The sequence below is a fragment of the Rhinoraja longicauda genome, chromosome 2, assembly GCF_053455715.1.
Source record: "Rhinoraja longicauda isolate Sanriku21f chromosome 2, sRhiLon1.1, whole genome shotgun sequence".
Taxonomy (NCBI): Eukaryota; Metazoa; Chordata; class Chondrichthyes; order Rajiformes; family Arhynchobatidae; genus Rhinoraja; species Rhinoraja longicauda.
In genome coordinates this window covers 25986745-26014522 of record NC_135954.1, presented here as the reverse complement: position 1 = coordinate 26014522, position 27778 = coordinate 25986745, and the positions used below count along the sequence as shown (strand labels likewise).

The 27778-nt window shown below is 45.0% G+C and overlaps 1 protein-coding gene across 1 annotated transcript; it reads left to right on the top strand.

Annotated features, from left to right (window-relative positions):
• The first annotated feature begins 268 nt into the window (after window positions 1-268).
• Window positions 269-24484, top strand: LOC144602809 (patched domain-containing protein 3-like). The gene is made up of 4 exons (XM_078415935.1): window positions 269-1009; window positions 11419-11540; window positions 12908-13053; window positions 22806-24484. The coding sequence occupies exons 1-4, from the start codon at window positions 278-280 to the stop codon at window positions 24473-24475; spliced, it is 2670 nt and encodes an 889-aa protein (XP_078272061.1). The 5' UTR covers window positions 269-277; the 3' UTR covers window positions 24476-24484.
• The last annotated feature ends 3294 nt before the right edge of the window (window positions 24485-27778 follow it).

Sequence of the window (27778 nt, the reverse complement as noted above, 5' to 3'; positions counted from 1 at the left end):
CAGATGACATAATTATCAGGATAAGTCGATGGACTTCGGGTCAAGCCGAGACCCAAAGCAGAATAGGCGAGGCAGCAGAATAGGAACTATCTCTGGGAAACAGATAGATGGCAGTGTGCGTTTGAATGCCACAGCTTGCAGTTACTGAATGACATCATTTCAGTACACCCATCAGTGAGTAAGCACGCACAATGATTTGCCGAGCGTCACTTCTTCCTGTTCTTAAAACCGGCATTTTGAAGAAGTGATGGATTTGGAGTTTTACTGAATTGTCATCATGTGTTCTTGTCAGACAGACTGCGTTGAGAAACCCCTCTGCAAAGGTTTTGAGAAACTTGGACATATCGTGGGCAAAAATCCCTGGTGGTTCTTCACAATTCCTCTACTTATTTCCGCAGGTCTGGGAACGGGTTTTTATTTTTTGCCAGTACTTGAAGCCAATGATTTGGAAGAGCAATTTACACCCATTGGTGGACCAGCAAAGTCCGAGAGAGAGTTTATACGGGAACATTTTCCAACCAATGATTCTGAATTCTTCAGCGCACAGAGGCTTTACACGGAGGGGACATATGCCTCCTTTATTGCTGTAGCAAAAGGTAACAACATCCTTACCAGTGATGCACTTAATGTGATTCTAGCACTCGATGAAAAAGTAAAGCAGCTTCGTATTTCTGACAAGAACAATGTCACATGGAACTATACTTCTCTCTGTGCACGGAAATCGGGCTCTTGCTTCTCAAATACATTTTCAGATGTTTTAAAACGCATCCTTACTTCGTTGGGTAGCAAAGCGTTTACTTATCCAATAATGAATGGCGTCTTTACTGGTTCAACCGTCGGAGGTGTAGAATTGAAACCAAATGGCAATATCATCGCAACAGCAAAGGCGATTAAACTTGACTATTATTTACAAGAAGACAATGAAGAAATGAAAGCGAAAGGTTTGCTGTGGCTCAAAATGTTCCTTTCCGTCTTTCCGAAGGAACTGACGAACCAGAAGGACATTGAGGTTAGGTTTTATGGTTTATCCGTATTTCTGTAAATCTGCTACATGAATTGTTTGCAATTAACTAAACTGTGACATTAGTGTAATCTTATGCGTGCACATGATTACACAGGAGGCAAGTAATTCTGTGATCTGGTTATTGTTTTCAGTTTCCAGTAAACGTCTGCCAAAGTTATGGTGAATGTGCACATGAACATCACAGAAATCCAGTCTATGGAGTTCTTTGCCGCTCTTGCAATTTTAGTTTTCTTTTAGGAATGAATCCCGTTTGGGTGGGAAAATGAGTAATTGCGCACTCGTGTATAGTCATTGGGTAATAGTGTGGAAACGCCTTTCGGCCCAACTTGCCCACACTGGCTAACAATGTCCCAGCTACACGAGTCCCCCTTCCCTGCCCTTGGTCCATATCCCTCCAAACCTGTCCTATCCATGTACGGTAGCTGTCTAATTGTTTCTTAAACGTTGCAATAGTTTAAGAAAATAACTGCAGATGCTGGTACAAATCGAAGGTATTTATTTCACAAAATGCAATAGTTTAACCTCAACTACCTCCTCTAGCAGCTTGTTCCATCCACCCACCATCCTATGTGTGAAAAAGTTACCCCTCGGATTCCTATTAAATCTTTTCCCCTTCACCTTGAACCTATATCCTCTGGTCCTTGATTCCCCTACTCTGGGCAAGACACTGTGCATCTCCCCGATCTATTCCTCTCATGATTCTGTAAACCTCTAAGATCCCCCCTCATCCTCCTGCGCTCCATGGAATAGAGACCCAGTCTACTCAACCTCTCCCTATAGCTCACACCCTCTAGTCCTGGCATCATCCTTGTAGATCTTTTCTGAACCCTTTCAAGCTTGACAATATCTTTCCTATAACATGGTGCCCAGAACTGAACACAATATTCTAAATGAAGTCTCACCAATGTCATCCAACTGCAACATGACCTCCCAACTTCTATACTCAATACTCTGACTGATGAAGGCCAAAGTGCCAAAAACCTTTTTGACCACCTTATCTACCTGCGACTCAACCTTCAAGGAACCATGCACCTGTACTCCTGGATCCCTCTGCTCTTCAACACTACCTAGAGGCCTAACATTTACTGTGTAGGTCCTGCCCTTGTTCGACATCTCAAAATGCAACACCTCACACTTCTCTGTATTAAATTCCATCAACCATTCCTCCGCCCACCTGGCCAATCAATCCAGATCCTACTGCAATCTTTCACAACCATCTTCACTATCAAAACCACACACTTTTGTATCATCAGCAAATTTGATAATCTTGCCCTGTATGTTCTCATCCAAATCATTGATGTAGATGACAAACAGTAACGGTCGCAGCACTGAACGCTGAGGCACACCACTAGTCACATGCCTCCAGTCCAAGAAGCAACCTTCTACCATTACCCTCTGCTTCCATCCATGGACCCAATTTGCTGTCCATTCAGCTATCTCTCCTTGGATCCCATGCGATCTAACCTACCAGAGCAGCCTACCATGCAGAACCTTACCGAATGCCTTACTGAAATCCATCTACAGCTCTGCCCTCATTGACCTTTTTGGTCACGTCTTCAAAAAAATCAATCAGATTTGAGAGACATGACCTCCCACCTGCAAAACCATGCTGACTATCCCTAATCAGCCCTTGCCCATCCAAATGCCTGTATAACCTATCCCTCAAAATACTCTCTAGTAACTTACCAACTACAAATGTTAAGCCTACCGGCCTATAGTTCCCAGCATTTTCCCTGCAGCCCTTCTTGAAAAGAGGCACAACATTTGCCACCCTCCAGTCTTCCAGCACCTCTCCTGTATTTAAGGACAATTCGTAAATTTCAACCAGGGCTCCCGCAATTTCCTCTCTAGTTTCCCGCAATGTCCTCGGATATATCTGATCAGGCCCTGGAGATTTATCTACCTTTGTCTAGAAATGGCATATGGAGTTTAGTCCGAGCACGTGTGATGGGTTGCACTCTGGGAGGTTGAACACAAGGGGAAAGTATACAGGTGGCCCTTAATGGCATTTACATATCCTCAAATGCCAGCTATGGGAATGGATCTACTGGCTCCGGCTGGATCGGAGTTCCAGATCCCTGACCGCAGGGTGCAAATTTGACCTGCCGATCGGCAGTGGAAGTCGGCTAAGGTAACGGATCTGCCGGCTCTGGCTAGGCCGGAGTTCCAGAGTCCTGGCCGCAAGGGGCAAATTCAATCTGCTGATCGGTTGTGGAAGTCCTGATCAGATCGAGATCGGACACCTCACCCGGCCTAGGCACCACATTTCCGATGGGGAGTTCCAGGGGATATTCCAAGTGTGCTCTCATAATTTTGTCCGTAGGTGCCGGACCACCAGTTGCCAGAAAATCGGTGGTGGACCGGATTGGAGTATAAACTTAAGAATTTTAAATGAAAACATTTGCCGTCTTCCAGCCCTCAGGCACACACTCATATCCCAAAAGATTTATTATTTATGGCCAGAGTGCAATTTCCATGTTATTTCCCTTGGCATATATAGATTTTCACCATTTGGAATGCAGTATGTCTATGTTTGATGACCTCGCATTTGGCCTGACTATTTACATCTCTTTGCCACCATTTTATTAATCAATTAATATTGGTCTGCTTCAACTTTTTTCCGTGCACTCCTTTCAATGCTATCTATCCTTGTGTCATCATCCAATTTTGTTAATCCTGATGATCCTTTCAGAAACGTGATTCATAAATTTGATGAACAGTTCTAGCCCAATACTGATCGGTCATTCTGTTGTTAACAATATACTCCAGATGCACCCCAACAGTCGACATTGTACTACGGCTTCCCCTACCATCCAGCTGAATGGGTATTTTGGTGCCATTCATGGCTCTTGAGCTGTAGCGAAACTGCAGATGCTGGTTTATAAAAAAACGACACAACATAACAGACAATAGACAATAGACGCAGGAGGAGGCCATTCGGCCCATCGAGCCAGCACCGCCATTCAATGTGATCATGGCTGATCATTCTCAATCAGTACCCCGTTCTTGCCTTCTCCCCATACCCCCTGACTCTTCTATCCTTAAGAGCTCTATCTAGCTCTCTCTTGAATGCATTCAGAGAATTGGCCTCCACTGCCTTCTGAGGCAGAGAATTCCACAGATTCACAACTCTCTGACTGAAAAAGTTCTTCCTCATCTCAGTTCTAAATGGCCTACCCCTTATTCTTAAACTGTGGCCCCTTGTTCTGGACTCCCCCAACATTGGGAACATGTTTCCTGCCTCTAACGTGTCCAACCCCTTAATAATCTTATACGTTTCGATAAGATCTCCTCTCATCCTTCTAAATTCCAGTGTATACACGCCTAGTCGCTCCAGTCTTTCAACATATGACAGTCCTGCCATTCCGGGAATTAACCTAGTAAACCTACGCTGCACGCCCTCAATGGCAAGAATATCCTTCCTCAAATTTGGAGACCAAAACTGCTCACAGTACTCCAGGTGCGGTCTCACTAGGGCCCTGTACAACTGCAGAAGGACCTCTTTGCTCCTATACAACTCCTCTTGTTATGAAGGCCAACATTCCATTGGCTTTCTTCACTGCCTGCTGTACCTGCATGCTTCCTTTCAGTGACTGATGCACTCGGACACCCAGATCTCGTTGTACGTCCCTTTTTCCTAACTTGACACCATTCAGATAATACTCTGTCTTCCTATTCTTACCACCAAAGTGGATAACCTCACACTTATCCACATTAAACTGCATCTGCCATGTATCCACCCACTCACACAACCTGTCCAAGTCACCCTGCAACCTCGTAGCATCTTCCTCACAGCTCACACTACCACCCAGTTTTGTATCATCTGCAAATTTGCTAATGGTACTTTTAATCCATTCATCCAAGTCATTAATGTATATTGTAAATAGCTGTGGTCCCAGCACCGAGCCTTGCGGTACCCCACTAGTTACTGCCTGCCATTCTGAAAGGGACCCATTTATTCCCACTCTGCTTTCTGTCTGTCAACCAATTTTCTATCCATGTCAGTACCCTACCTCCAATACCATGTGCTCTAATTTTGCCCACTAATCTCCTATGTGGATCCTTGTCGAAGGCTTTCTGAAAGTCAAGGTAAACCACATCCACCAGCTCTCCCCTGTCAATTTTCCTAGTTACATCCTCAAAAAATTCCAGAATATTAGTCAAGCATGATTTCCCCTTCATAAATCCATGCTGACTTGGAACGATCCTGTTACTGCTATCCAAATGTTCCGCAATTTGTTCTTTTATAATTGACTCCAGCATCTTTCCCACCACTGATGTCAGGCTAACTGGTCTATAATTTCCCGTCTTCTCTCTCCCTCCTTTCTTAAAAAGTGGGATAACATTAGCTATCCTCCAATCCATGGGAACTGATCCTAAATCTATAGAACATTGGAAAATGATCACCAATGTGTCCACGATTTCTAGAGCCACTTCCTTAAGTACCCTGGGATGCAGACCATCAGGCCATGGGAATTTATCAGCCTTCAGTCCCATCAGTCTACCCACCACCATTTCCTGCCTAATGTGAATTTTCTTCAGTTCCTCCGTCACCCTAGGATCTCTGGCCACTAGTACATCTGGGAGATTGCTTGTATCTTCCTCAGTGAAGACAGATCCAAAGTACCGGTTCAATTCGTCTGCCATTTCCTTGTTCCCCATAATAAATTCCCCTGCTTCGGTCTTCAAGGGACCCACATTTGCCTTGACTATTGTTTTCCTCTTTACATACCTAAAAAAGCTTTTACTATCTATCCTCCTTTATATTCTTGGCTAGCTTACCTTCGTACCTCACCTTTTTCCCCTTATTGCCATTTTTCTTATCTTCATATTACATCATATTATCATAAGGATGAGAGGAGATCTTATCGAAACGTATAAGATTATTAAAGGGTTGGACACGTTAGAGGCAGGAAACATGTTCCCAATGTTGGGGGATTCCAGAACAAGGGGCCACAGTTTAAGAATAAGGGGTAGGCCATTTAGAACTGAGATGAGGAAAAATATTTTTCAGTCAGAGAGTTGTGAATCTGTGGAATTCTCTGCCTCAGAAGGCAGTGGAGGCCAATTCTCTGAATGCATTCGAGAGAGCTAGATAGAGCTCTTAAGGATAGCAGAGTCAGGGGGTATGGGGAGAAGGCAGGAACGGGGTACTGATTGAGAATGATCAGCCATGATCACATTGAATGGCGGTGCTGGCTCGAAGGTCCGAATGGCCTCCTCCTGCACCTATTGTCTATTATGATCACTACCTCCTAATGGCTCTTTTACCTCGAGTCCCCTTATCAGATCAGGTTCATTACACAACACTAAATCCAGAATTGCCTTCTCCCTGGTAGGCTCCAGTACAAGCTGCTCTAAGAATCCTTTTCAGAGGCACTCCACAAACTCCCTTTCTTGGGGCCCATTACCAAGCTGATTTTCCCAGTCTACCTGCAAGTTGAAATCTCCCATAACCCCTGTAGCATTACCTTTGCGCATGCCAATTTTAACTCTTGATTCAACTTGCACCCTATATTGTTTGGGGGCCTGTAGATAACTCCCATTAGGGTCTTTTTACCCATACAATTCCTCAGTTCAGTCCATACTTATTCTACATCTCCTGATTCTATGTCACCCCTTGCAAGTGTCTGAATTTCATTCCTTACCAACAGAGCAACCCCACCCCCTCTGCCCATCTGTCTGTCTTTTCAATAGGTCGTATACCCCTAAATATTCAGCTCCCAGCCCTGGTCTTCTTGCGGCCATGTCTCTGTAATTCCCACAACATCATACTTGCCAACATTTAACTGAGCCTCAAGCTCATCCACTTTATTTTTTATACTTCGCACATTCAAATACAACACTTTGGTATTCACCTCCCCTCTCACACCGGTTACTATTGGCCCTGACCTTACTCTCTTATCCCTTCTCGAACTTTCCTTCCCATTAATTCAGGAGTCTTTTGCAACTTTTCCTGTAATCACTTCCCCTTTAACTCCATCTTTATATTCCCAATTTGTCAACCCCTTCCCCCCACTATTTAGTTTAAACCCACACGTGTAGCACTAGTAAAACTGCCTGCCAGAACGTTGGTCCCCCTCCAGTTAAGGTGTAACCCGCCCCTTTTGTGCAGGTCACCCCTAGGCCAGAAAAGACCCCAATAGTCTATAAATCTAAATCCCTGCTCCCTGCACCAGCCCCTCAGCCACACATTCATGTCCCCTATCTCCCTGTTCCTGCCCTCACCAGCACGAGGTACAGGAAGCAATCCAGAGATAACCACCCTTGAAGTCCTGCTTTTCGGTCTTCTTCCTAACTCTTTAAACTCACGATGCAGAACCTCCGTCCTCTTCCTCCCGACATCCTTTGTGCCCACGTGCACAACTACTTCTGGCTGTTCACCTTCCTCCTCGAAGATGTTCTGAAGTCAGTCTGTGACATCTTTAACCCTGGCGCCAGGGAGGCAATAGACCATCCTCAAGTTTTGCCTGCCACCACAGAATCTCCTGTCTGCACCTCAGACAATGGAGTCACCCACCACTATGGCTCTGCCTGACATCAGTCTCCCCAGTCGAGTCTCATCGTTGGTATTGGAGTCCGCCGTTCGGGCTGGAAGCATCTTCTGCCCCGACAGCTCCCAAGAGGGTGTACCTGTTTTCATTTGGCACAGCCACCTGCACTCCACTTGTACTGCCCTTTCTCACAGTCAACCACCTTTGCTCTTCCTGTATCCTTGGCATGACAACCTCACTGTAGGTCCTGTCCAGGAAACTCTTGTTTTCCCAGATGTCTCTGAGGTCAACCAACTGCTTCTCCAGTTCTCCAACGCGTTCACTCAGGAGCTGCACCTGGACACAATTCCTGCAGGTGTAGTTTCCAGAAGCTCCAGCAGTACTCCTGCCTTCCCACATTCTACAGGAAACACACTGCACCAACATGCCTGCCATTTCTTCAGTGACAAAAATCAAAAGTCAAAGTGCAAACAAGCGCAGCCTCCTTGTTGAAGACTCTTGAGCCAAAGACTTGCACTTCACCGCCAAGGTGGCTTTGCTACAGCTGCACTTATTTTTATCTGCTACCTAATCAACTACTTTAGGGCTGATTAGTAAATTGATTAGTAAATTAGCTGAACCAGGGTCTTGGCGTTCTTTTTAAACTGCCTTTACCTGTGAGTCACCTTCTTTTGTTACAAGCTTTCCAGCCAATTAACTCTTTACTCCATTTTTAAACTGCCTGGTTCTCTGAGCTCCACGCAAATATAACTCTAGAACCTGGGTCTTGGCGCTCTTTTTAAACTGCCTTTACCTGCCTTTACCTTTATCTGCCTTTACCTCTTTTTAAACTGACTTTACTAGAGTCAGGAGTGGTTTCAGATGATTGGAAAATTGCCAATATTTCCCTGCTGTACACGAAAGGAGCAAAACAGAATAGTGGGAACTTTAGGCCGGTTAGCCTGACTTCAGTGGTTGGTAAGATTTTAGAGTCCATTATCAAGGATGAGGTTACGGAGTACTTAGTTCATGATAAAATATGCCGGTCAGCGTGGTTTTGTGAAGGGGCATTCTTGCCTGACGAATCTGCTGAAATTCTTTGAAGAAGTAAATAGCAGGACAGACAAAGGAGTCGGTGGATGTTGTTTACCTAGATTTTCAGAAAGTCTTCAAAGATGATAGATCAAAGGTGTCACATGTGAGACTGCTAAGGACAATGAGAGCCCATTGTATTAAAGGGCAGATACTAGCATACTAGCAGTTTTGGCTGGATGTTGGGAGGCAAAGAATGACAATAAAGGTTTTTTTTCTGGTTGGCTGCCAGTGACGAGCAGAGTTCCGTAGAGGTTGGTCATCTTCACGTTGTATATTAATGATTTGGACGAGGGGATTGAAGGCTTTGTGGCCAAGTTTGGGGATGATACGAAAATGGGTGGTGGGGCAGTTAGTGTAGAGAAAGCAGGGACTCTGCAGAAGGACTTGGGCAGGTTGGGAGCGTGAGCAGAGAAGTGGCAGATGGAATATAATATAACAAAGTGTGGAGTCATGTATTTTGGTAGTAGGGATATAAGCGTATACTATTTTCTAAATGGGTAAAGAATCCAGAAATCGGAAGTGTAAAAGAACTTGGGAGTGCTAGTACAGGATTCCCAAAAAGATCATCTGCAAGTTGAATCGGTAAAAGAGAAGGCAAATGCAATGCTAGCATTTATTTCAAGTGGGTTAAAATACAAAAACAGGGTCTATAAGGTGTCAGGCTGCATTTAGAGTAATGTGAGCAATTTTGGGCACCATATCTGAGGAAGGATGTGCTGGCTCTGGAGAGAGTCCAGAGCAGGTTTACAAGAATGGTCCCAGGATGAGCGTTTGATGGCACTGGGCCTGTACTCACTGGAGTTTAGAAGAATGAGGGGGGACCTAATTGAAACATACCGAATAGTGAAAGGCTTGGATAGTGTGGACGTGGATAGTGGGAGAGTCTAGGACTAGAGGTCTTTGACTCAGAATTAAAGGATGTTCCTTTAGGAAGGAGATGAGGATGAATTTCTTTAGCCAGAGGGTAAATCTGTGGAGGCCAATAGACCAATAGATATTTTTAAGGCAGAGATAGACAGATTCTTGATTAGTACGGGTGTCAGGGGTAATGGGGGAAAAAGGCAGGAGAATGGAGGAAGGGAAAGATAGATCAGCCATGATTGAATGACAGAATATCTTGATGGGTTGAATGGCCTAATTCTGTTCCTATCACATGACCTATGATCTCCTGGGTGCTCTGTGGTGATGTCACAGTTGTCGGAATCTCAGATTGACACTTTGTGTCAAGTTTGAGGTGTTTGTCTTTTCCTCACATGGTCCACTGAAAGTGATGGCGGATTTTATCATCAATGTTTCCTTTACTACTAATTCTACTCCTATTCCTTATGACCTTATGACATTGAGTCAAATTGCCTTCCAGCTGCACCGTAATAACATTATAACTCTTTTGGCCTTGTCGGTATTGACTTGAAGGAAATCTTAAAAATAATGATGTTTTCTTTGCATTCGTCTTGTCCTAGAAGGTAGTGTAGGTTGTAGGCTGGGGAGCTGTGCCAAAGCAGGTTTGAAAGTTTCTACAATCCTGGGAAAGTCACCAAAAGGATTCAAACAAATAGAGGTAGTGAATGAACTGCCAACATAAATGGTGCTGGAGAGAAGAAAAGAACAGTTCCATTGGATTAGGAAGATATTGTAGAGGTAGCATTGTTGGCATCTCCTGGGTGCTCTGTGGTAATGTCATAAGTGTCCAAATCTCAGATAAATCCAGAAGGAAAGGGATCATGATGACCAGTAATCTGCACTTTGTGTCAAGTTTGTGGTCTTTGTCTTTTCCTCACATGGCCACATGCTATGCTGGTGCATTGAAAGTTATAGTGAATTTTATCATCAATGTTTCCCTTAATAATGCATATACAGAATGGCAGAGTTGTTGGTCATGTGAGAGTGAATAGGTAACAGGGAAATAGGTGGAGGGATGGAACTGATGGAGTTGCTCTGTTTGGAAGAAGCACAGACCCAATATGCTGAATGATTTCTGTCTATGTCATAGTAAGTAAGGTGCGCTGATCTTGGTTGAAGCGAAGAAATTTTGTGAGGAGATACTGTGAACGTTGCTTCTCTCTTTATCAACTTGAATAAAGGTTCCAGACCTGAAAGATTGCTCCTCTTCACTCAGATTTTTTTTTGACCAATTGCTTTTTTAATTTTAGATTGCTGGCTTTTGTAGTTCCTTTTTACTTTCATTGGCTCCTCGTCAGCATTGGCTAGTTCACTAAGGTATATGATAGAATGGGCCTTACACTTAACATTCGTTAAATAAAGCGCCTCTACAAATCTGCCCCTGCTGTGCAACACCTCCTTGCAACAATAAATGTCCACAGGACAACATTTTGTAGAGCACACCTAAGGACATTAAATCTTAACCTAAATGAAGTAGAGGTATCTTCCCGATTCTATATGATAAACCCTGTCAAAATATACTCTGCGCTTTCTGAATTTCAAACTAGAAAATATGATATAAATAGTAGTTATTGAATAATGACTTAAAAGATTTAACTATTCATCTTTGTATCTGTTTAAACTGAAAAGGTAATGGGTATTATTCTTCAGCATTAATCTTATGCAGGTTAATACCAAAGATTAAGTTAGGGCATCAAAAAAGCCAGTCAGTTTTCCTCATGAAAAGACAATATTTACTTCTGTACTTTGATACTAGATTCGAAGAAATGCCTTATTATGTAATGATTTATGCTTGAAGTAAATTGCAATTGATTTAAAAAATACAGATTTAATAAATGGAAGATCTTTTGAGATGACTTGAGATTTGTTTGAGCATAATTCTGCATGATGTTATATAATTATATAACCTTTGTCGTTGAAATATAGGTGTCTTATTTCACATCAGTATCGAGACAAGAAGAATTTGAAGGGAATGCTAAAAGAATTGTTCCTTTGTTTTCGATCACCTATTTTCTTTCAATCTTTTTTTCCATCACGTCTTGCATGAGGTAAAATGTGTTATTGTCAGATTTTGTTGCAATGCATTTTCATTGAATATCTATATACTAAAACACTTGTTTGTTTGTTCCTGACCTACAGACAAAATGGTACATATCATATCATATCATATATATACAGCCGGAAACAGGCCTTTTCGGCCCTCCAAGTCCGTGCCGCCCAGTGATCCCCGCACATTAACATTATCCTACACCCACTAGGGACAATTTTTACATTTACCCAGCCAATTAACCTACATACCTGTACGTCTTTGGAGTGTGGGAGGAAACCGAAGATCTCGGAGAAAACCCACGCAGGTCACGGGGAGAACGTACAAACTCCTTACAGTGCAGCACCCGTAGTCAGGATCGAACCTGAGTCTCCGGCGCTGCATTCGCTGTAAAGCAGCAACTCTACCGCTGCGCTACCGTGCCGCCCATGATAGCGCAAAAATTTTAGGCCCACCTTATTCACCTTATTTGGTGCTAATGAGAGAAGTTTCATTGAAATCGGTGTTATATTTTTAGTTATTCCCATTTTTAGGTTTAAATCTATCTCCTAGGGAGGAACGGGCGGAGGGAGGATAAGGGGGGATGGAGTGGGGGGGGGGAGGAGGGAGGTAGAGGGATGGAGGGGAAGGGGAGAGGGGAGCAGGGGGGAGAGGGGGGGAGGGAGGAGAGGGTGCTGCACCAATGCAGGAGAGGTTTGTGCACAACGGGTCCACTTGGTCTAGTATATTATTAAACCTCTCAACTTGTTTGTATTTATATTTGATCATTTGCTCCCGAGATACAGCCAAAACAATACAGGATAGCACGGCAATTTTAGGCCCACCTTACTCACCATTGTCCTGGGGTGTGTGTTAGCAAAGTTTCATTCAAATTGGTGTTATATTTTTTTTAAGTTATTGACATTTTTAAATGTTAAAAATCACTATTCCATGTTCCCTGGCCGTCAGCCGTGTTCGATGTCACAATGGGACCCGCCCGAGTGATGGGAGTAGCGGTCAATGGGGAGGGGCTCATGATGGCCGCCGGGGGCGGGTACCGCCAGAGTGACGGGAGCAACTTCCAATGGGGGGGGGGGGCTGCTGTGCCCAACGGATCCTCGGATTGTCAGTTGGGGGATGGTTGCCGGGACGCAGGAGAGGCTTGCACCCAATGGGAGTTGTGACATCCGCAGGAGAGGTTTGCATGGTGGGTTTCCAGGCCCGCAGTGAGTTTTGGATCAGTTCGGGGTGGGTTGCTGGGCCAGCAGAAGAAGTTTACACCCAACGGGGGTTGCTGCGCCCAAGGAGAGATTTGGACCCAACGGGTCCACGCCTGTCTAGTATATAAAATATATGTTGTCTTCTCAAAGACTATCACTTTTTTTTCAGGTTTGACTGTGTGAGGAATAAATTCTGGGTTGCTGCTCTGGGAGTGATATCAGCCGGATTTGCTGTACTATCGGGATTTGGACTGCTGCTGTTTTGTGGGGTGAAATTTGCCATAAATACAGCCAATGCACCTTTTCTTATTCTAGGTTAGTCATTATTATCTCAACACTATAAGCATGATTAAAATCTAAACAATTGTCATCCCTAATTTCTCTTACTGAAGCCAAAACCAAAAATCAAATGTCTCAATGTTCATGACCATGTCTGCACTACAATTTTGCACCATTCTGCTGATTTGCACTTATTTAGTTTTCTATTTAACATTAATCATATCATATCATATCATATATATACAGCCGGAAACAGGCCTTTTCGGCCCTCCAAGTCCGTGCCGCCCAGCGATCCCCGTACATTAACACTATCCTACACCCACTAGGGACAATTTTTACATTTACCCAGCCAATTAACCTACATACCTGTACGTCTTTGGAGTGTGGGAGGAAACCGAAGATCTCGGAGAAAACCCACGCAGGTCACGGGGAGAACGTACAAACTCCTTACAGTGCAGCACCCGTAGTCAGGATCGAACCTGAGTCTCCGGCGCTGCATTCGCTGTAAAGCAGCAACTCTACCGCTGCGCTACCGTGCCGCCCTTATATATAGACACTGTTTACCTTGTGAGCTTCTTGTGAACAAGGAATTTCATTATACTCTGGCATATATGAGAATAAAATAATTTGAATTTAAATCTGACTGAAACTTGGCCTCCATCCCAACTTTTTGTCTTGTCACTCCTCAAGCTCCAGCGGTTTTATTCCCAGCTGCTTTTCACTATCATTTACCCAAAATGGTTATCTCCTGTGACGTCTCTTTACCCATTATGGATTTTAATAGAAAGTCACGATACAGATTATGATGCAATTGTGCATTCATGACATAAACACACAGGCTCGTTATTATCTCCAAAGTTCTGAAAGCCTGACTAATGATCCTTACTGTCGTGAAGCCCAAGTCTGGGATGGATCACATTGTACTTATGACTGCTCTATTCCTTCTAGAGAATTCTGGCAGAGCTCTGCTAGCAAGCTTGCAGTCTTCAAAGTCAACCAGTTATGTACCTAGTTACAGAGCCAGTCGAAGATAAACCTGCTTGAGTGTGGACCTAGTTGAAATATCTGCAGGTGAACATTTTGGAGATAGTGATCATAACTCTAAATTTTGAGAGGGGTAATCTGGAAAATATAGTCATAAAACACAGTATGTGGTATTTCAGGATCAACAGGAGCAGAATTAGGCCATTCAGCCCATCAAGTCTACGCCATTCAATCTTGGCTGAACTATCTTTCCTTCTCAACACCATTCTCCTGCCTGCTCCCCATAACCCCTCTCACCTGTACTAATCAAAAATCTGTAAATCCGTGCCTCAAAAATATCTATTGACTTGGCCTTCACAACCTTCTGTGGCAATGAAATCTACAGATTCACCACCCACTGACGAAACAAATTCCTCCTCATCTCCTTCCTTATGGTATGTCCTTTTATTCTGAGGTTATGGCCTCTGGTCGTAGACTCTCCCATTAGTGGAAACATCCACTTCACATCTACTCTGTCCAGGTCTTTCAATATTCCCCCCCTCATCCTTCTAAACAACAGCAAGTACAGGCCCTGTGTTGTCAAACACTCATCCTATGTTAACCCACTCATTCCTGGGATCATTCTTGTAAACCTCCTCTAAGCCACTCTCCAATGCCAGCACACCCTTGCTCAAACATGGGGCCCAAAACTGCTCATAATAAGTAGGGTTTATTTTAAAGTAAAATAGTGAGAATTCATAGCCAACCTGGTGAGATACTCCAGCACTTTGTGTCTATCTTCAGTATAAGCCAACATCTGCAGTTCCTTCCTACACTTGGGATATAGAATGCTGAAAACAGGTGACAATCTTTGGAAGTTTAGTAAGGGTGGATTTAGAGCAAAATAGTAATGTAACCGAACAGGCCTTCAGCCCACCATGTCTGCACAGATCATGATGCCCATTTAAACTAATCCCATCTGCCTGTACATAGTCTGCATTCCTCTATTCCCTAAAGGGTATAAAGTGCTGGAGCAATACAACAGGTCAGGCAGCAGCCCTGGAGTACATGGATAGCTGACGTTTCGGGTCGAGATCCTTCTTCGGACCTTTATTCCCTGGCTGTTCATGTGTCTGCTTACATGCCTGTTAAATATTGATACTGTATCTAGTTGTCTACCACACTCTGTGTAATATCCTTTAAACTTTCACCCTCTCACCATAAACTTACACCATCTAGTATTTTACATTTCCACTACTGGAAAAAATACTCTTGACAATCTATCCTATCCATTCTTTTCATAATTATAAATCGAACATAGAACAGTACAGCACAGGACAGGCCCTTCGGCCCATGTTTGTTCCGAACATGATGCCAAAAGAAACTATTCCCATCAGCCTGCATATGATCCATGCACCTTCATTCCCAACATATAGTATCTACCTCATCAGCACCCCTCGCAGCTTGTTCCAGACCTCCACAACCCTCTGTGTAAACATAAACGCCCCTTTAAACGCCCACATCTCCTTTAAACTTTACCCCTTTCATCTTAAAGGATTACTAGACCAAGTGGATCCGTTGGGCCCAAACCTCTCCTGCATTGGTGCAGCACCCTCTTCTCCTCCTCCCCCTCTCCCTTCCTTTCCCCCCACTCCATCCACCCCTCCCTCCCTCCCTAGGAGATAGATTTAAACTTTTAAATGTGAATAACTTTAAAAATATAACACCGATTTCTATGAAACTTCTTCCATAAGCACCAAAGGGACTACAGTGAGTAAGGTGGGCCTAAAATTGTCATGCTACTGTGTACTGTTTTGGCTGTAGTTCGGGAACAAACAAACAAACAAGCGTTTAAGTATATAGATGGGTTAAATTCAAGCAAATGGGACCTTGGTCATTATGGATTCCATGCTGTATAACTATATGACATTGATCTCCAGTCTTTGACATTTTTACTCTGGGTTAAAGCTTCTATAATTTTATATACTTCTATCAGGTCTCCCCTCAACCTCTGGCATTCGAAGGAAAACAATCCAAGTCTATCCAACCTCTCCATTTAGCTAATACTCTCTATTCCAGGTAACATTCTGGTAAACCTGTTCTACATCTACTCCAAAGCCTCCACATCGTTCCTGTGAAGGGGCAGCTAGAACTAACTCAATGCCTGTCCCGCTGAGTTACTCCAGCTTTTTGTGTCTATCTTCGCAATACTCCAAATGTAGCCTAACCAAAGTGTTATGGAGCTGCATTCATGACTTTCTGACTCTTATACTCAATGTCCTGCCCAATGAAGGTAAGCATACCATATGCTTCTTTGCCACTCTATCTACTTGTCTTGCATATTTTAGAGAGCTATAGACTTGGATCTCTGTACATCAATGCTGTTAAGGGTCTTGCCATTAACTGTATACTTTCTCTTTACATATGACCGCCCAAAGTATAATATCTCACACTTGCTGAGATTAAACTCTTGACAAATATCTGAATAACCCCATGAATCACAAAGGTATAAACAGCTACAGATCAATGTCATATAGTTATACAGCATGGAATCCATAATGACCAAGGTCCCATTTGCTTGAATTTGACCCATCTATATACTTAAATACTTGTTTGTTTGTACCTGAACTACAGCCAAAACAGTACACAGTAGCGCGACAATTTTAGGCCCACCTTACTCACTGTCGTCCCTTTGGTGTTAATGGAAGAGGTTTCATAGAAATCGGTGTTATATTTTTTAAGTTATTCACATTTTAAAGTTTAAATCAATCTATCTAGGGAGGGAGGGGGAGGGAGGAGGATAAGGGGGGTTAAGGAGGATGGAGTGGGGGAGAGGGAGGGGGAGGAGGAGAAGAGGGTTCTGCACAGATGCAGGAGAGGTTTGGGCCCAATGGGTCCACTTGGTCTAGTAATCCTCTAAACCTTTCCTATCCATGTTACTCTTTCAATATCTTTTAAACAATATAATTGTACCTGCCCCACCACTTCTTCTGGAAGCTCATTCCATTTACCTCCAAGCTTTGTGTGAAAACAGTTGCCCCACAGGTCCCCTTAATATCTTTCCCCTCTCACTTCAAGTCTAGCTCTCTAGTGTTAGACTCCTGCACCCTTAGAAAAAATAAACTGTCACCGTCCAACTTATGATCTTATGGTCATCCATCAGTCATCTACATTCAGGAGAAAAAGACCCAGCCTATCCAGTCTCTTTGCAGTCCAGTCCCAGCAACATCCTTGTGAATCTTTTCTGCATTTTTTCTAGCTTAAATTCATGCTTTGTGTAGCTAGGTGCCAATAATTGTGCATAATACTCCAAGTGTGGTCTCACCAATGTCTTGTGCAATTCTAACATAACACTTGTACTTAATGTCCTGACAAATGAAGGTAACCATGCCAAACACCTTCTCCATCACTCTGTTTAGTTTAATTGTCACGTGTACCAAGGTACAGTGAAAAGCTTTTGTTGCGTGCTAACAGTCAGTGAAATACATGATTACAATCGAGCCATTCACAGTGTACATTGTACCTGTCTACCCGTGTCAACAATTTCAGGGAAGTATGTACTTGTACCCCTCGTTTATCTGTTCTATAGACAATAGACAATAGGTGCAGGAGTAGGCCATTCAGCCCTTCGAGCCAGCACCGCCATTCAATGCGATCATGGCTGATCACTCTCAATCAGTACCCTGTTCCTGCCTTCTCCCCATTCCCCCTCACTCCGCTATCCTTAAGAGCTCTATCCAGCTCTCTCTTGAAAGCATCCAACGAACTGGCCTCCACTGCCTTCTGAGGCAGAGAATTCCACACCTTCACCACTCTCTGACTGAAAAAGTTCTTCCTCATCTCCGTTCTAAATGGCCTACCCCTTATTCTTAAACTGTGGCCCCTTGTTCTGGACTCCCCCAACATCGGGAACATGTTTCCTGCCTCTAATGTGTCCAATCCCCTAATTATCTTATATGTTTCAATAAGATCCCCCCTCATCCTTCTAAATTCCAGTGTATACAAGCCCAATCGCTCCAGCCTTTCAACATACGACAGTCCCGCCATTCCGGGAATTAACCCAGTGAACCTACGCTGCACGCCCTCCATAGCAATGGATGAGCTTGAGGCTCAGTTAGACATTCTATTACACTCTCCAAGACCTCCTCCTAGTCATTTATCCACATTTTAAGATACCAGCTTCTCTTCTTTCATAATGTCGATATGTTTCAGGACATCACTATTCTTTTCCTTGAATTCCCCAGTTTCCATGATCTACACGCCCATCTCGTGTGGCTCCACACATAAATGACTGTACTGTTTCTAAAGGGATATATTCTCTCCCTAGTTATCCTGTCACTCTTAATATAGAATATTTTAGTGAGTGAGGGCAGGAATAGAGAGATCGGGGATATGAATGTATGGCTGAGGGGCGGGTGCAGGGAGCAGGGATTTAGATTTCTAGACCACTGGGATCTCTTCTCGGGTAGGGGTGACCTGTACAAAAGGGACGGGTTACACCTTAACAGCAGAGGGACCAACATTCTGGCAGGTAGGTTTGCTAGTGCTACAAGTGTGGCTTTAAACTAAGTGGTGGGGGGAGGGGTTAACAAACTGGGAATATGGAGATGGACTTAAAGGGGAAGCAAATACAGGAGAAATTGCAAAGGACTCTCGAATGAATGGAGAGGGAAGTTCTAGAAGGGATAAGAGAGTAAGGTCAGGGCCAATTGTGACCGGTGTGAGAGGAGAGGTGAATACGGAAATTAAAGTGTTGTATTTAAATGCGCAAAGTATAAGAAATAAAGTAGATGAGCTTGAGGCTCAGTTAGACATTGGCAAGTATGATGATGTGGGAATCACTGAGACATGGCTACAAGAGGACCAGGGCTGGGAACTGAATATTCAGGGGTACACAACATATAGAAAAGACAGACAGGTGGGCAGAGGGGGTGGGGTCGCTCTGTTGGTGAGGAATGATATTCACTCCCTTGCAAGAGGTGACATAGAATCAGGAGATGTAGAATCAGTATGGATAGAAATGAGGAATTGTAAGGGTAAAAATACCTTAATGGGAGTTATCTACAGGCCCCCAAACAGTGGCCTCGACATAGCTTGCAAGTTGAATGAGGAGCTAAAAATGGCATGTCGCAAATGTAATGCTACGGTGGTTATTGGAGATTTCAACATGCAGGTAGACTGGGAAAATCAGGTTGGTAATGGACCCCAGGAAAGAGAGTTTGTAGAGTGTCTCCGAGATGGATTCTTAGAACAGCTTGTACTGGAGCCTACTAGGGAGAAGGCAATTCTGGATTTAGTGTTGTGTAATGAACCTGATCTGATAAGGGGACTCGAGTTAAAAGAGCCATTAGGATGCAGTGATCACAATATGATAAGTTTTACTCTACAAATTAAGAGGGAGAAGGGAAAATCGGAAGTGTCAGTATAGCAAAGGGGATTACAGAGGCATGAGGCAGGAGCTGGCCAGAATTGACTGGAAGGAGGCCCTAGCAGGGAAGACGGTGGAACAGCAATGGCAGGTATTCCTGGGAATAATGCAGAAGTTGCAGGATCAATTTATCCCAAAGAGGAGGAAAGATTCCAAGGGGAGTAAGAGGCACCCGTGGCTGACAAGGGAAGTTAAGGACAGCATAAAAATAAAAGAGCAGAAGTACAACAAAGCAAAGAAGCATGGGAAGCCAGAAGATTGGGACTCTTTTAAAGAGCAACAGAAGATGACTAAGAAGGCAATACGGGGAGAAAAGATGAGGTACGAGGGTAAACTAGCCAATAATATAAAGGAGGATAGTAAAAGCTTTTTTAGGTATGTAAAGAGGAAAAAAATAGTCAAGGCAAATGTGGGTCCCTTGAAGACAGAAGCGGGGGAATTTATTATGGGGAACAAGGAAATGGCAGACGAGTTGAACCGGTACTTTGGATCTGTCTTCACTAAGGAAGATACAAGCAATCTCCCAAATGTTCTAGTGGCCAGAGATCCTAGGGTGACGGAGGAACTGAAGGAAATCCACATTAGGCAGGAAATGGTGTTGGGTAGGCTGATGGGACTGAAGGCCGATAAATCCCCAGGGCCTGATGGTCTGCATCCCAGAGTACTTAAAGAGGTGGCGCTAGAAATTGTGGACGCATTGGTGATCATTTTCCAATGTTCTATAGATTCGGGATCAGTTCCTGTGAATTGGAGGGTAGCTAATGCTGTCCCACTTTTTAAGAAAGGAGGGAGAGAGAAAACGGGAAATTATAGACCAGTTAGTCTGACATCAGTGGTGGGGAAGATGCTGGAGTCAATTATAAAAGACGAAATTGAGGAGCATTTGGATAGTTGTAACAGGATTGTTCCGAGTCAGCATGGATTTACGAAGGGGAAATCATGCTTGATTAATCATCTGGAATTCTTTGAGGATTGTTGACAGGGGAGAGCCGGTGGATGTGGTGTACCTTGACTTTCAGAAAGCCTTTGACATGTTCCACATAGGAGATTAGTGGGCAAAATTAGAGCACATGGTATTGGAGGTAGGGTACTGACATGGATAGAAAATTGGTTGACAGACAGAAAGCAAAGAGTGGGGATAAATGGGTCCCTTTCAGAATGGCAGGCAGTAACTAGTGGGGTACCGCAAGGCTCGGTGCTGGGACCGCAGCTATTTACAATATACATTAATGACTTGGATGAAGGGATTAAAAGTACCATTAGCAAATTTGCAGATGATACAAAGCTGGGTGGTAGTGTGAACTGTGAGGAAGATGCTATGAGGTTGCAGGGTGACTTGGACAGGTTGTGTGAGTGGGCGGATGCGTGGCAGATGCAGTTTAATGTGGATAAGTGTGAGGTTATCCACTTTGGTGGTAAGAATAGGAAGGCAGAGTATTATCTGAATGGTGTCAAGTTAGGAACAGGGGACGTACAACGAGATCTGGGTGTCCTAGTGCATCAGTCATTGAAAGGAAGCATGCAGGTACAGCAGGTAGTGAAGAAAGCCAATAGAATGTTGGCCTTCATAACTAGAGGAGTCGAGTATAGGAACAAAGAGGTCCTTCTGCAGTTGTACAGGGCCCTAGTGAGACCGCACCTGGAGTACTGTGTGCAGTTTTGGTCTCCAAATTTGAGGAAGGATATTCTTGCTATTGAGGGTGTGCAGCGTAGGTTTACTAGGTTAATTCCTGGAATGGCGGGACTCGTATGTTGAAAGACTGGAGCGACTAGGCTTGTATTCACTGGAATTTAGAAGGATGAGAGGAGATCTTATCGAAACGTATAAGATTATTAAGGGGTTGGACACGTTAGAGGCAGGAAACATGTTCCCAATGTTGGGGGAGTCCAGTACAAGGGGCCACAGTTTAAGAATAAGGTGTAGGCCATTTAGAACTGAGATGAGGAAAAACTTTTTCAGTCAGAGAGTTGTGAATCTGTGGAATTCTCTGCCTCAGAAGGCAGTGGAGGCCAATTCTCTGAATGCATTCAAGAGAGAGCTAGATAGAGCTCTTAAGGATAGCAGAGTCAGGGGGTATGGGGAGAAGGCAGGAACGGGGTCCTGATGGAGAATGATCAGCCATGATCACATTGAATGGCAGTGCTGGCTCGAAGGGCCGAATGGCCTCCTCCTGCACCTATTGTCTATTGTCTATTTTAGGATTCTCCTATCCCTTATTCACTAAAGCTGTCACATATTTTATTTTGTCCTTCTCATTTCCTCTTAAATATACACCAACATCGTTTATATTCCTGAAGAGGGTCACTTGATCCCAGCTGCCTATATCTGACACATTCCTCCTTTTTCTGATCAGAGCTTCAATATCTGTCATCAACCAGGATGATATACCATTCTTGCTAGCCTTGCCCTTCACACTAACAGGAACCTATTGGCACTGACCTCTCTCCATCTCACTTTTAAAAACCTCCTACTTGTTGGATGTCCCTTGACAACAGGAGATTATTTTAACCTGGCATCATGTTTGAAACATAGAAAATAGGTGCAGGAGTAAGCCATTCGGCCCTTCGAGCCAGCACCGCCATTCAATGTGATCATGGCTGATCATCCACAATCAGTACCCTGTTACTGCCTTCTCCCCCTATGCCTTGATTCCACTGGGCCAAAGAGCTCTATCTAACTCTCTTTTGAATGCATCCAGTGAATCGGCCTCCACTGCCTTCTGAGGCAGAGAATTCCACAAATTTACAATTCTCTGGGTGAAAAGGTTTTTCATCATCTCAGTTCTAAATGGCCTACCCCTTATTCTTAAACCTTGGCCCCTGGTTCAGGACTCCCCCAACATCGGGAACATGTTTCCTGCATCTAGCTTGTCCAATCCCTTAATAATTTTATATTTTTGGCATATTTGGCATTTCCATGTTTGGCATGGAAATTGTCGGCCAAAGGGCCTGTTTCTGTGCATACTATCTCAGTGCATTTAGGACCATCACTTATGGACCAGACTTACCTTTTTCAATAACTTGATTAGTACAGATGGGTACCCAATGATCGTCACGGACACATAGTGTGACTAATCGCCCGTTTGTGTGCTGTATCACTCTATGACCTGTAATGGCTATAATATTTTCTTTGGCATACGAGTTCCGGTTTCAATACAGCATTATGTTTGTCCATCCAAAGTAATACTAAAGCATAATTGTGTTGGCAGAAAGACGTTTAACAAATGCACATGGTGCCATCTTATATGCCTTTAGTTCGAACATTTTAGTTCCCCATCTCTTTTAAATCTTTGTAAAGTTATTACAATCTTGATCAGCAAACATTACATGTCCTTCAAGTGACAATGTTAGATTTATTCACTAATAAAACTAATTCATCACATTCTCGCATCTCTAGGTATCGGCGTGGACGATATGTTTGTTATGCTTTCCAGCTGGCAAAAGACAAAAGTTAAAGATAAAGTTGAAGATCGCTTGGCAAAGACATACAAGGAAGCAGCTGTTTCCATCACAATCACCACTCTGACTGATTTTTTGGCCTTTTATATTGGCATTGCGACACCTTTTCGATCCGTGCAATCATTTTGTGTTTACACTGGTACAACTGTTCTGTTCTGCTTCATTTATAATATTACATTTTTTGGAGCTGTTCTTGCACTGAATGGGAGAAGAGAAGCCAGTAACAGGCATTGGCTGACGTTTAGAAAGGTTGAAAATGTTAAACAAGGAGAATCTACACACAGCGCAATGTGTTGTGTAGGTGGTGCTTATGATCAAGAATCAGGTGCAGAATCGGAACATCCAGCCTTCTTCTTCTTTAAGGAATATTATGGTCCATTCCTTACAAATGGATGGACCAAGGCAACTGTGATTCTTCTGTATTTAGGATATTTAGCTTGCAGTATTTATGGCTGTTTACAGATCAAAGAAGGAATAGATCTCAGAAATCTGGCCTCTGATGATTCATATGCGATTCCATTCTATGACAATGCAAATGAATATTTCTCAGGGTATGGACCACGAGTCATGGTCGCTGTTACTGAATCTGTAGATTATTGGGATTCCAGTGTGCAAAATGAAATTGAAACCTGCATGGGTAGGTTTGAAAACCTCTCATATGTAGATCGTGAACTGTCAGAGTCTTGGCTTCGTGCTTACATTGGGTTTTATGGATATAACACCAGCGCTATAAACAAGGAAAAAGTGTTCATGACCAACTTATATAAATTCCTTCAGTTGGTCCCGTCATTCAAACGAGATGTTGACATTTCAGAAAATAACCAAAGTATTAAGGCTTCCCGTTTTTTCATTCAGACCATTAATGTTAATAATTCAGTTGCAGAAAAAAACATACTGATTGAATTGAGAGAACTAGCGAAGGAATGTAGAATTCCATTGCTAGTATATCACTCTGCATTCATCTATTATGATCAATATCTTGTTATAATTTCCAACACAATACAGAATATAATTGTGGCTGCTGCCGCCATGCTACTTGTTGCCTTATTGTTAATACCTAATCCAGTCTGTTCTCTGTGGGTCACATTTGCGACTGCCTCAGTATTAGTGGGTGTGGCTGGATTTATGTCCTTCTGGGGTGTCAATTTAGACTCAATATCAATGATTAATCTGGTCATTTGCATTGGCTTTTCAGTGGATTTTTCAGCTCACATTTCATATGCATATGTTTCAAGTGCTAAAAGAATTTGCAATGACAAAGCTGTAGATGCATTGTATGCTCTTGGCTATCCCATTATTCAGGGAGCTCTTTCAACCATTCTGGGTATTGTCGTGTTGGCTGCTGCCAAAAGTTACATATTTCGGACGTTTTTTAAAATCATGTTTCTTGTCATATCTTTTGGGGCAGTTCATGGTCTTGTATTTCTGCCTGTGTTTCTAACTCTCTGTGGAATCTGTGGAGGAAATGGCACGGACACAAGTCCAGCCCCAGGGAAGTCTTATCGGCATGGAAATGTGAGCTGCAATGAAGAACAATTAAAAACAGAGTTCATTGATGAAAAAGACGAAGAAAGATCTTCATCAGAATATAAGGACAGTTCATTGTGATATTCTATTTCAAGAGCCAAGAGTGTTTTATTGTGATATGTCCCAGTTAGAACAATGAAATTCTTACTTGCTGCAGCACAACATAACTTTGTCCTCTAATTGTCCAGGTATCATGTATGTATATTTTCTTATCACACTTTTTTTACTGGAAGGAAGTGAAGAAAATACAATTGGAGTAGTTATCGTTTATAATTTCAGCAATGTTTTTTTTCAGCATGGAGGGTTATAGCTACTGGATTACCCCAGGAAATTGTTTCTTGGCCCTCAGTTGTTTGCCCTTTACATTAATGGCCTGAAGAAGGGAGAAAAATGTAAGGTTTCCAAATTTGCCAATAATACAAAACCAGCTGGAAAAACATGTTATAAGGACATTCTGATTCTTCAATGGGATATAGATAGATGGAATAATTAGGCAAAAACAATAAAAAGTGGGGAAGGGTGAGGTTGTGGCGGTACCCTGGATCATCCCCCTCGGCATGGGTTAGGCCACTCCCTGGATCATCCCCCTCGGCACGGGTTGGGCAGGGCAGGGGAAGGGACTAGTGCTACGGGGTTTGCCTGAAGGGGCTAGAGAGATAACTCGTGCTTGAGACTGAAGAGAGTGGATGTTCTGTTGCTGCTTTAAATTACTGTTAATACCTACCTGGCGTCTTGCCTGATTCCTACTGCGTCCAGACCCACTGTACTGGTGACCCTCGGCATTTCCTCGCAAGTCGCGATGGACCCGAACGTTCCTCAACACGCACTACCCAGCCCTGCTGGTCAGCCGCCTCTGGACCCTGCTGGACCCCACCCCATTGACCCTGCCGACCGCGCCGCTCTCCATTCCATGGCATTGAAGCTGCCTCCCTTTTGGACCGACGACCCTGATTTCTGGTTTGACCAGGCCGAGGTGCCAATCAAATTCCCGTCCACCCAGACGACGTCCTCAAGACGGCCATCGTGACGCTATTTGGCCTGTTCGAATTCCTCCGTATGCCTTTCGGACTTAAGAACGCGGCGCAAGCCTTTCAGCGGCTTATGGACTGCGTGTGCCGTGGCCTGGACTTTACGTTTACGTTTACCTCAATTACATTTTGGTGGCAAGCCGCTCGAGACAGGAGCATGCTACCCATCTCCGCCAGCTATGCCAGCGTCTCAGCGATCATGGGCTGGCCATCAACATAGCCAAATGCTGTTTCGGGGTGACATCCATCAATTTCCTGGGCCACCACGTGATTCCGTTCGGGACACTGCCGCTCCTGAACAAGGTGGACACGGTGCGCCAGTTTCCACGCCCGACCACCATGAGGGGCCTCCAGGAGTTCGTTGGGATGGTGGCCTTTTTCCACCGATTTGTGCCGTCTGCGGCCCGGATCATGCGCCCGCTGTTCCACCTCATGGCGGGCAAGCGCAAGGTGGTCGAATGGACTGATGATGCGGTGGCAGCGTGCCAACACGCCAAGGAAGCCCTGGCTACGGCCACGATGCTCGTGCACCCACGGGCGGATGCACCAACCAGCCTGACGGTCGACGCTACGGAATTGGCGGTTGGGGCGGTGCTAGAACAGCAGATTGATGGGTGTTAGAAGCCTCTCGCTTTCTTCAGTAGGCACCTCAGCGGCGCACAGTGGAACTACAGTGCCTTTGACCGTGAGCTCCTCGCCCTTTACCTCGCAGTCCACCACTTCCGCTACGTCTTCATGGGGCGATCCTTAACCGCGTACATTGACCACAAGCCCCTCACCTTTGCGTCGCCAAAGTGTCCGACCCGTGGTCAGCTCGCCAGCATTGGCAGTTAGCTTTTGTCTCGGAGTACACTACCTCCATCCATTTCATCGGGGGCAAAGACAACAGAGTGGCCGACGCCTTGTCTCGACCCACGGTCCACACCGTCCTGCAAGTGGCCAATGGCATCGACTACTCAGCCCTGGCAGGGGCCCAGCTGATGAACGATGAGATGTCCGCCTATCGTACCGCCGTTTCGGGCCTGCGGTTGGAGGACGTTCTCTGTGGCACTGGGGGTGCAACGCTGCTGTGCGATGTATCTACCGGGCAACCGCGCCCCATCATTCCCGTTGCCTGGCGGCACAGTGTTCGAGTGGCTCTACGGGCTGGCCCACCCTTCCATTCGGGTGACAACGGCCCTCGTGGCTTCCCGTTTCGTGTGGCACGGGTTACGTAAACAGGTTGGGCATTGGGCGCGCACCTGCATCCCGTGCCAAACTGCCAAAGTACAGCGGCATGTGCGAGCGCCGCTCCAGGAGTTCATCGTCCCTCGCCAGCGGTTCGACCACGTCCACGTGGAGATCGTGGGGCCGCAGCCGCCTTCTCGGGGCTTCACCTACCTCCTGACTGTGGTGGACCATTTCACGCGGTGGCCGGAGGCAGTTCCACTGCCAGACACTTCTGCCGCTACTTGTGCCCGTGCCTTGGCGACACACTGGATTGCCAGATTTGGAGTGCCGCTCAACATCACGTCTGACCGGGGGCTGCAATTCACATCCGAAATGTGGTCGGCCATGCCTCACCTACTGGGGGATAACCTGCACTGCACCATGGTGTACCATCCGCAGATGAACGGCCAGGTGGAGCGCTTCCACCGCCAGCTCAAGGCTGCCCTGAAGGCCCGGCTCGTTGACCCGGACTGGGTCGACGCGTTGCCATGGGTTTTACTGGGCGTCCGCACTGCACCCAAAGAAGACTTGGCCACCTCCTCGGCTGAATTGGTGTACGGGGCCCCGCTGACTGTGCCCGGTGAGTTTATTCCATCAGCCCAGGGTCAGGTGGAACAACCATCGGCCGCCCTGCAACGCCTTCGGGAGACGGTGGGCAAGCTTGCACTGGTGCCGACGTCTCGCCACAGTTCAGTTCGGCCGCATGTCCCTTCCGCTCTGCAGGACTGTCCGTTTGTTTTCCTGCGCCGGGATGCACATGTATGAAGCGTCCGTATGAAGGACCATTCAAGGTGCTCGAGCGTGGCTCTGCCACCTGCGTGTTGGACTTGGGGGGTCGTCCTGAGACTGTCTCTATTGCGCGGCTGAAGCCGACGCACATAGACATTAGCCGGCCGGTCCTACTGGCGCGTCTTAGCCCTCGAGGTCGTCGTGCGTCCCGGCCCTTACCCCCAGCGTCCCCGCAGCTTTCTTTGCCTGGCAGTGTGGTTCCGGTTCCTGCGACCGCCGTGGTGCACACACGGGCTGGTCGTCTCATACGTCCCCCTGTCCGTTTCGTGCCTCTGGTTCTTGGGGGGGGGGGGGGGGGGTCCTGTGGCGGTACCCGGGGATTAGGCCACTCCCTGGATCATCCCCCTTGGCATGGGGT